At 45.0% G+C, this 10,838-nt stretch overlaps 1 protein-coding gene across 2 annotated transcripts; it reads right to left on the minus strand.

Annotated features, from left to right (window-relative positions):
• Positions 1–826: 826 nt before the first annotated feature.
• Positions 827–7,744, minus strand: TENT5A (terminal nucleotidyltransferase 5A). 2 transcript variants are annotated; one of them, XM_040474024.1, is made up of 3 exons: positions 7,417–7,744; positions 6,685–7,234; positions 827–5,592 (listed from the first exon to the last, which is right to left on the minus strand). In XM_040474024.1, the coding sequence occupies exons 1-3, from the start codon at positions 7,434–7,436 to the stop codon at positions 4,816–4,818; spliced, it is 1,347 nt and encodes a 448-aa protein (XP_040329958.1). In that variant the 5' UTR covers positions 7,437–7,744; the 3' UTR covers positions 827–4,815. The 2 variants fall into 2 exon arrangements, with proteins under 2 accessions (XP_040329958.1, XP_040329960.1); XM_040474026.1 differs by having other exon boundaries at positions 7,472–7,743.
• Positions 7,745–10,838: the final 3,094 nt, after the last annotated feature.

A 10,838-nucleotide genomic window follows, 5' to 3' on the forward strand; every position in this document is an offset into this window, starting at 1 on the left:
CAGGCGCCCCTGTATTTTTTATGATGTATATGTGAGGGAAGCTGGCTTTTAATATGGAGGGTCTCTTTCATAGATGCAGTGTCAAGTATGCATTCTATCCAACATCGGGACTTTAAGCAGTTTTAAAACCACAATATGTCCTATAATAGCCTAAGCTTACCAAATTATCATTGCTACTAGTATTGAGAAAGTCTCCAAAATTACACAAAGAAAAAAAGTTAATAAATTAATGTATGCCCCTGGTCATCTGAATAGGTGAGATTATGTTAAATGCTAGTCAAAAGGGCAGTTTATTTGCACCCAACACTCGCACACACGCAAAGTGTAACCTATTAGAATGCTTTTCTTCCACTTCTCATTCCAATTACCAGCTTCCAATACTTATTCCCATTCTCCCAATGTGAAGTCTGAATACTATAGAGGCTCAAATTATATACAACGACTGATGACTGAATTGCACCACTTGGGCTACTCATGAAAACCAAGGCCCACTAAAGCCTATTAGAGCCCTGTAGTCCAGATCCATGAGTCTCTACTGTTGGCGGCAAATAGGTCTGACTTCTGCGGCTGCTTAACATTGCTAAGTTCATACCCGGGGGGAAAAAAAAGAATGGCACATATTAGCTAGACTCTTTTGGAGCTAACTGAGCCAGTCAGAGATAGGTTGGCTGAAAGCTGAACATTTTAATGTGTGCTCTAACCAAAAATTTGCTGAGGGCTAGTCTTCTCCCAATATTGCCTTGTCTTTTCTCATGGAATCGAGTTGGTATTCAGAGGACATGGTCTTTAGCCAGCACAGACATTGAAGACAAAAGACACAAACCAATAGAAAAAAATAACTTCTTTTTATTTACAAGAAAAAAAAATCCAAATATTGGATGCTGTAAACAAAATTCACAATCTGTTCCCTCTAGCACTGATTCAAACATGTCAGTTTTTAAGAGTCCATTCTCCATCAACTCCTTTTCTGCCTGTGACACAGTCTAAAGTCAAAATATTCCAAAGGGTGACCCAAGGTGCAGTTTGCTGCAATAGGACATCTCAGAGCAGGCAATGGTTGTAGAGGTCGGAGAGAGAGACAGCCAGCGGGCAGAGCCTCCTCCATTCTGCAAAAGGATTTGCAGCAAATTTTGCCAAATTACCTTGACATCTTCCACCTTTGTACTTTTAACCATATATTTTGTTAGCAAGCCATTATTACAACAAAATATTACACAGAGATTCTTTCTTGGCACTGAAAAGGCTATGCTATAAGAAATCTTAAAGAAAGAATATATTCAAATAGGTGCTATATGTAATTTTTTTTTTTTTTTACTTTTTGGTTTCATCTAACACACGTTGTCTTCAAACAACAAAAAAAGCTTATTTTTGAACTGCTGACAGCTTTCAACATAATACATTTCATTTACAAAATAGTTCACAATATTTATTTGACAAGCACTGTTTTGAAAACAACTTTATGCACAGTGAAGCAATCAACGATACGCTAACAGAAAGGGATGACAAAAACAGTATGTTTGCTTTTCTTTGCATTTCCTCCGTGGCTTGGGTCACAGATATTCTTCCATCCTTGCATCATTTGGAGCCACATTAAAATAGTCCACCCACTACCAAAGTGAGCAGATACCTGACCCCACGTCAGGAAGGGAAAAGTCCATCTTGATGTAGGACTTCTTGAGGCAACCAGATTTACTGCAAATCCAGTCAACTTTTTAAAAGGGCACTGTCACAGGTTAAATTTTCTCTGACATGCCAAACTGGACAGGTGAGAAGAGCCTCCAGAAGATAAGACTTCTTCCCGTTTTAAAGTTAACAGCACACTAGGCCAGATAAACACAAAAGCAAGCAAATCACAGGCACTAATCAGGAGTTGAGAGCTGTTCTTTTCTCTGACCTATACACACGGCTCTCTCTCACCAGACATTCAAACTCTTAGGTTACACATCCACAAAGAGAGACATCTATTCCACTGTTTTGTTCAACTACATATGCACAAGACTATAGTACATACAAAAGAGAAATAAATTATCTAAGTTTTAAAGTAACTGCTGAAGGTTGTCTTGAGCACAGCCTGTTCTATCTGAACGGCAGGTGTTGGCACTTCCAACTATGCTACCAACCCTGGAGTAAAGCAAAGAGGACATAAATATTTCAGAAAATAAATGGAAAGTATTTTCAAATAAGGCCCCTCCAAATAAGAAATCTGTGTCATAAATTAACAGCAGACTGTTCCTATGGCAGAGCCAGAGATCTCCAGATTCTTTTTCATATAGTGGACGATTCACTTCTCAATAGTTAGGATAAGAAGGAAGTAGACAGATAACCATCTGCTCCTATGTTCCCGAATATTCCCTTCGTTTTCTTTTAGAAAATCCAAAACAGGTAAGCAGGCGGAGATCTGGTTTCTGACAGTTAAGTATCAGGCTTGATCTGCAAATGGAATAATATTGCCTGGAAATTCAAAATTAATTCTCAAACCCAGGGCTGGAGTGAGGGAGACTGAGCCAACATGGGAGAAGAAAGAGTTCCCTAGGAAACAGTGAGTGGCAGTGCAGTAGCTGTTACAGCTCAGACAGAATTCACAGGGAAGCTGCTACAGCAGACCCATCAAGTTCCTCTTAAGGCTTCAAAGAAAGATGTGCAAAAGGTAGTTTCAGATGGATTAACCTAGAATTGAACATGAGTGATGCCTAAATAGCAAACAAATGACACTGCCAATAGGATGATGCTATTTTCTTCCCCAATCCCTCTTGAACTTGATGACAAAAATATGGTAGGTTCTTCAGAGGAATTGTCATAGTAAGCAGTCATCCAATAGAGTTGAGAGGAATTGTGCGGTTGTTTCACAACACAAAGGAAAGGTTTGCATGTGTTAGCTTTGTTTTTAAGAAACGCATTTTCAGAGACCAGTATCCAGAGGAATTAAGAGGTGGGGGAAAGAATAGTTTTAGGATTAGCTGTCACTGAACTGAAATAGGGATGCCAGTTCATTTCACAAAGGTTTAACTGGTCTCTTGGGAAAGAGATAATAAAGTTGGATCTGATTCAATGCAAAGTGACTGAATTTTAAGTACAGTACTAAATATTTAAATGCAGTGTGATAACCAGATCAAAGATGTTTCATATTGGCATGAATTTATAAAATTTCATATATAATATATATCTCATATATAAATTTTAAGCAATTGTGCAAATACTCTTTAAAAAGAATAATTTCACATTTACTAAATTCTAGTGGTCCTGGAATGCAGAATGCATTCATTAAAAAATTCATTTAAATATTAATAAAGTAGTGTTCAGATCACCAGAAATTTTATTAGCAGTCAGGGATTTAAATGGACTATCACTGATCCATGATCCACTGGATTATACACCATGGAGGCATGCAAGTATTACACAAAATAAAAGGGTTCCTACTGTCAAAATGGCAGTTCAGTACAAAAAGAGTGCTCTACCAAACAAATATTCTCCCATTTGTAGAATTCTATGGCTCACAATAAAAGGAAAAAAAAAAAAAAAAACACACTCACTAAAAATGTATACTCTCTGCTCTTCCTATCAAATATATTACTTGTTTTCCTCCTTCATTTGCTTTAATTTTCTAGATGTGGGTTTTAATTCATCACTGCAATATGCCCACGTCTCATGTCATCCTGTTGAAAACATAAAAGCACACAGTATTTAAACATTTTCTATTTGCTACATTATTCTAGACCATAGTCAATGTACTGTGTATATATATACATATATGATGTATATATATATATACACACACACATAATATACACATACATACACATGTACCTATGATAATATCACACCAACGTTAACTTTATACAAGTATTTGCCAAGAAAAAATAGGGCATTTCCTCCACCATTCACAAGCTTATATGTTGTTTTATTTTCTTCTTGAGTCCCTGATAAAATAAAATAATCATTAAACCATAAAATTTTTCCACTTCAAATTTTCAGAAGGCAACAGGCACTTTGATGTTTATTGGTGTGTAACAAATATAGTAACTCTTTATATATTCTACTATATCTCTTCTACTTGGGTATTTTTATCTGTTAAATCTTTGGTCCTTGAGCATACTTTCTTTGTTACAGCTGTTTTTGCTTGCATTTTCACATTTTAAAAATGCAAGCTATGCATGCAGCTGGAAATAATGGATTGTGTCATCGTAAATTCTGCTGTTTGTTATGAGAGCTGCACCAACCTACTACTGTTCATTAGGAGCAAGCTGTTTCTGTTAGCGTAATAGAATGGTTCCACAGAAAGCACTTGCTAAAAGTCTCAGATAGTAATCCCAACGTTGGAGTACCCTTTCTTCTTCCATTATTGTTACTATCTGAACTTCTGAATTGAAAACTAGGTTGGGGTAAGACCTTTTTTTCCTCTGCATTTTCCCTTTTGTGAATTCCATGTTATAAGAAACTCTCCATTTTTTCCCCCTATGGCAAAGCTATGGGAGCAGGTACTGCAAACCCATATTGTCATCAAGCATTTTTTTTTCCCTTGTCATTTTAAGAGAACCTGGTTGCTTTTAATGACAGGTCTTTTTGTTTCAAGATAGAATCCAATTGGGTAGGAGGAACAGGTGAGAGGGTTGGTGGGTGAGGAGGGTGGTTTTGAGATCAAGCTCCCATATTTATGAAGAGATCCACAAGCTTTGCCAAGCTTAAAACCAGGAGCAGATCATCACTGCACAAAACACATCTTTAATCAGGGCTGCGTCACTCAGCCTTTTTATTTGTGAATTTATTTTCCCTATCTTGTCTGAAACAGCTTCCCCACAGGACACTTTTAAATGATTCTTAATTGCAGGGTAGCCAAGTGGAGTATGTCTGTTGCTGGCACGTGAATACTGGCTGGACCTGGGCGATGTAGTAATTGCTAAAGTTGGCATCTGCTACATAGGGGGCTGGCTGGTAATAGCAAGTGACATTAGCCACATTAGGGATGACATTTTGGTCAGCTAGCACCCGGATAGCCAGCATAGTGATAAGGTTTAAAGTCTGTCTTCTTTCATGTCCCATCAGGCACACCGTACTCTCATTCACCACTCCATGAAGGGTCATGAGATAGTCATACTTGCGGTCTTCCAATCCCACGAAGTGGTTCTGCAGATAGGACTCCAGTTTTCTTTGCTGCTCTCCAATGTCTGAGAAGTCGATGAAAAACCTGGAACACATATACCTCTGAAGGGTCTTGATTTCATCAGAGGCAGGCCTAAAGCCCCTCACTAATAGATTGCAGTACTTAAGCAGGCCGCCCCCTCTGATTTCCTCTGGGTTCCGGGTGGCAATGATCTTGTTACAAAGATGATCAAAGGCTTCATGGAAATCACCATAGACGCTCTCACCAATTATTGTGGGGTGAAATGTTTCAGTCATTGGGTTCTCTGAACATTCATAAAAGAGGAGAAGAGAGTCTAATTTGATTTGAAAAGAATCTACACTAAATTCAAACTGCCTCCGGAGGGAATCCACAAATTTCAGTTCCACATTTTTGCCACTGTTGTTTGACAAGGATATAAGACTCCATCGGTCAGAGTCATTGCACACTTTAACCATTTTCTGCACATAAGCTTCCTATAATTTAAAAGATAAAACAAGATGAGAAGACCTAGAAAAAATAATAAGTAGATAAATACATCTTCTTCACAGTTGAAAATTATTTTGCTCCTTCCCTTTTGTTTTGTCAAGTTTCAGCAAAACACTACCTACAGGCTTAAACAGTCCTCTGAAAGCAGAAAAAAACGCATTTAACGAGTGGTTTTACCGTCTGGGAAAGAAACTAGAAGTAATAGTTTGAGGCTTTTGGCAGACGTAGCACAGTACTAAGAGGTTCTGTTGTCATGTCTGACTTCTGAAATGTTATTTTTTGAAAATGGTCTTATAGATACAATATTCACACAACATCCACACAATACTCGAAAGACAGAAGGGCATACAGTAGAAGGTTGGTCTGCCCCTCACCCTTGTCCCCAGTCAACCCAGTTGTACTCCCCCTAAGGAAACTGATGCGACCAGAATCTTGTCCCTCCAGGGGTACTCTGAAACCCAATATGAACTAAATTAGGACATTCTGGGAGGCTAATTCCTCATGCAATTTTAATTGTATAAAACACGCTTTGAACCAAAGTGTGGGGGTGGGGGGGCTCCCACAATATCCCTCACACGTGAACCGACCAGGAGAAGCACCACACATATCCTTCACACACCGAGTCAGCCTCATGCAGCTGGGAAATCTCATCACATTTTCCAATACACCAATGAGCCCACTGACTCCATTCTGCTTCAGACTGCTCTTTCCCCAAAGACTAGATCGTAAAATGACTCAAAAAAGTGACTTATATCATTTCATTCTTTCACTTAATCTACTCTGGACAAGACTGAAGCAAGGAAAGCCAAGAGTTAAAAAAAAATAAGGAAGAGAAGGCAGAACAGAGGAAGAAGCAGAAGAGTAGTGGCGCTGAAGAACCAAGTGAACTAAAACATTCAATATCGTCCATGCACCTTAGTTTACTCATTAAAAACAAAACAAAACAAAACAAAACAAATATAGAAGCATGCCCAAACCCGTCACGGCCGCGGGTCTGTGGCATCAAACGGACGCCCCTCTGCCCGCCGCACCCCAGCCCGGTCCGGGCGAGGACCCAAACCCAGTTCGGGTGGCTTTACCTTGAGGGTGAGTGGTGTGATCTTCTCTTTGTTCACCCCTTCGGGTAAGAAGTCCAACAGGCAGTCCAGCACGACGTCCTTCACAGTCTGAAACTCCTCTTCCCCGCGCAGGTCGGCGCAGAAGATGAGGTCCAGGTCCTTGTAGCCCAGGCCGCTGTCCTGGTGCAGAACGTGGCTGGCGGCCGAGCCATTGAGGCGCACGTCGCGGACGCCGATGCGCTTCTCGGCCAGGCGCCGCCGCACCACCTTCACGATCAGGCTCGGCTGCAGCTCGAGCGTCGGGAAGTTGCCGCGCCCGTGGATCGGGATGGTCTCGCTCAGGATGCCGTCCAGCCGCTGCACTTGCTCCCAGTTTAGCACGTTGCAGTGCGCCGTGGGGCTTTCGCAATAGTCCAAGCAGTGCCCGCCGAAGTCGCCGCCGCCACCGCCGCCGAAGTCGCCGCCCAGGGGGATGTAAGCGCCGCCGGTCAGCTCGCCCTCGGCCATGGCAAAGTACGCTTCGCCTTCCGCCATGAAGTGCCCTCCGAACGCCACTTGGCCCTGGTCAGTCCTAAAAGCCAAAAGGGGGAAGGAGGGCGGTGAGGACTCGCGGCACCCGACAGGGGCCCAAAAAGGAAAAAGCGCGCCCCCTCCCCGGTCCCTCCGCAGGCTCGAGGGCTTCTGGGAGACTCTCCCTCCCCAGACTCCCGCGGTCCCCAGCCGCGCGCCGCGCCCCGCAGAGAAGCCCCGCACCAAAAGTATCTCTGATGCATCTGGAAAGTGCAAGCGGGAGTCCCGTCTGTGTCACCTGGAGGCGGCCGCCCCTTCGAGGAGCGCAGCGAGCGAGGAACCGCGAGGCGGCAACACTTCTAGGAGCAGCGAGTGCGCTCCCGGCAGCGGCGAGCCACTTAGTCCTTCCTAGACCCCGCCGCCTGCGCTGGCCACTCCCGCCCCTCGCCCCCCGCCCGCGCCGCTGTCGCCTCAGCTGCGGTGGTCCCGGAGGTGGCGGCTCCAGCTGTCGCCGCCGCACACGCTACTGTCTCTGGAGCTTTAGCAGTTGTGCGGGGAAACGTCTTCACTACTTTTTTTATACCAGGCCTTTCTGCGCTTCCGGGGCCCAGGCGCTGCGCGCTCGCCACACCCTCTTCATCTGCATAGGGCGCCGCCCCCGCCCGCCCTGCGGACCCAGACTGGCTGAGCGGCGCGGCGAGCCAAGAGGTCCGTAGAGCGCGAGGCCGGTAGCTATTTGTATGTACATGTTTATGTGCGTGTATTTGTACATATACTTAACTTAGAGACGGTCTTTCGCGCCTAAGCCTCTCTATTCTTTTTTCCTCAACAGGAAGACCCTGAAAATGCCTCAAGAGTTGTAAGTGGCCCTAAAAACTGAATCACGAGTAAAATCACGCAAGTGCAGAAAGTCGCCAAACATAAAATTCTCTGATTCAGCGCGTCCTTATAGCTTAATGATGGGGCTCCAGAGGTTCCTCACGACCTCCCGCTTAAACAGTGTATCGGTATAAAGCTAGGCCGTTTTTTTTAATCAAGAAACGCTGTCTCGGTGTGAACTATTGAGCCCACTCGTCCATGCAAATCAGTCTCCGCGAGTGAGGGGAAGGGCTTACTAACTGTGTTTCGATTCTCGAAACCTCGGGAAGTGCCTGGGAGCTCCGGGCAAGCCCGAAGAGACGCGGGGGCGGAGCCGCGAGGTTGCGTCCAACTCGTGCGCACGAGCCGCTCCGGGCGGCCGGGAGCGCGGCGTGGGCCAGCGCGCGTCATCGAGCGGACGCCCCGGCGGGTCGGGCGGCAGGGCGGGCGAGCGGCCAATAGCCGAGGACGGCGCGGGCCCGGGGTGCGGCGCGGAGAGCGCGCCGCCGCTGTGTCGCGCGAAGAGCTGCTGCGCGCGCCCGGACGCACCGCGGCGCGTTCTCCCGCGGACAGAGGAAGCGAAGTGCGTTCGTCCCAAGCTAAGGTTTGCTTTTCTAAAGTGAATACAGATGTCAATGTGAAATTGTCTAGTTTTCCACAAAATGTGACAGGTCGAGTCTAAAAGATGAGTTTTTCGAACCTGCTTCAGTCACTTTGGCAGTGCGAAAGGAGTGTAATGGTTACTCTCACACGCGCTCACCACCGAGTTTGCTAGAAAGCTTCCTTTCTTGCAGCCATCTATTCCGGCCGCACGCTCTTTCCAAACTAACTACTTCATGCAAAGGCTGCGGGAGGGAGACTGAGGTAGGGCAAAGGGGAACATGCTGGAGAAGATGAAGGCTCTCCCTGGACCCTGCACAATCTCGGGCGCCTGGCATGGGAGGAAGAACAGTCCGCCCCGCGAGATTTGAGGGAGATTGGTCCTACTCGCCCAAGCTGCGCGCCCTCGGTGAGGGGGTGGGGGTGGGGAGAGGACGGTTACCCGCGGAGCATCCAGATGCGTGGCAACGCCGCCCCCTGCCGGTGCCCTGCGGAGCCTTGTCCCAAAGCGCAGAAACCGACTGCACCTTAGAAGCCATTATCCTTCAGTGTCCAGCCTAGCACTGTAGAGGGGGTTGGGGAAGGAACGTTAGGACCACCACACAATTCTCCCAGGCCCATTGCCTCCCTAAAGGACGTATATTCCCTTGTTCAGCCTTCCACACGTGAATCCATTCTATCCAGGCATTCAGAAAAATTACGTATGTGTATATTTATGGTTTGACCAGTTATTACGTGCCACGCACCAAGCTAAGTGCTGAGGATGTGAGAATGACTACACTTCACACAGTCTAGCCGGCATGACAGACAAGCATGTAATTATGGTTCAGCCTTACCTGCATCGTGGGAGAAGTATGTGCTAACTAGGATCAGGAGGACTGGGAGAGAAGACCAGAAGAGAGGTATCATTTGGACTGAATCTTAAAAGGTGGACTTCTATAGCTGAGTAAGGAGACAGGCATTACCAATAAAGGGAAGAGAGCCTTAGAGAATGTTTGAGAAAGGATTATAGACTGCCATGGTGGAAGGGATGAGATTGGTGGTGCATTTGGATAAGGTTTGTGGGGTTCCAGGAATTTATTGAGCGCCTCTGGGCTCTACTCAGGGCTTTACACCTAAAAACTTCATTAAATCTTCAATTTAGAAAGAAGGTATTCTATGTCCGAGGGATTTAGAAACAGAGCAACTGAGAGATAAAGAGACTTGCCCAAGTTTCATGGCTAATACGTGATTGGGCCAGACCCTGCACCCGACCCATTTGACTGTGTGTGAGTGCTGTTTAGTCATTTTCAAGAACAGGATTATCTGTAGTTTACCTGTACCTTCTCATTGGAACTCAAGACTTAAGTACAAACAGCAAAAATACTTAAAAGAAAAAAAAAAGACCTGTTAAAAACGTTACTTTCAAAGGCCAGTGTGAATTCTGCCCCTTCTAAAAATATGGCCAAAGGGGTAAATCATGCATTAGGTACAGCGCACCAAAAACAAGGGTTTAACCCTGCTGCTGTTACTTTATGCTTTATTTTAATCCTATCTCTAAAAAGTGAAGGAAAAATAAAAATAAAAACAAGTCTCAGAGCTGTAAGCACCTGTACTTCAGGCATGCCCAGAATTTTGTTCCGTGGGGCTAAAGGAATGTGCGTTTTACCAAGTTGTCCACATAAGCCTGGCACAAGGACTCACCCACACTTTGCACTGTCCTGACAACAGCCACTGCAGCCCAGTTCTTTAAATGAGGATCCTCTCCCAATCAGAGGCTGCCCATCTCTGCCCAGCTGCTCCATGGCCTTTTCAAAGAGTAGACGGCATGGCTGAGAGGCAGAAGTAGAGTTTGAGGCCAGACATAGAAGGCCTGCTATGCATGAGACCCCGCACTGAGGAAAAGAGGAAGTTTAGTAGCAGTGGGTAAGTGCCCTTTTCCGAAGCTGCCAGGGCTTTGTGGCTGACACTTCCTTAAGCCTTTATCAAAGTATTTCCCACTCCCCAGTTGGATTCCCCTCTCACAGCAACCTTCCATATTTCCATAATCTAGACCTTGCTACCTCCTGTACTAGGACATCTGGATAGCTTGTTTTTGGAAGTACTTGGTGAGGCTTTGACTGGATTCATATGTGCCTGATTCATAGTGGCCACTCTATAGGTACTGTTGAATGAAAGCATCTGTTGTTTTCTGTTTCTCTTCTCCTCGTCTTCAAACTGAGATACTA

Source organism: Herpailurus yagouaroundi, unplaced genomic scaffold (assembly GCF_014898765.1).
Source record: "Herpailurus yagouaroundi ecotype Mexico unplaced genomic scaffold, PumYag 139, whole genome shotgun sequence".
Lineage (NCBI taxonomy): Eukaryota > Metazoa > Chordata > Mammalia > Carnivora > Felidae > Herpailurus > Herpailurus yagouaroundi.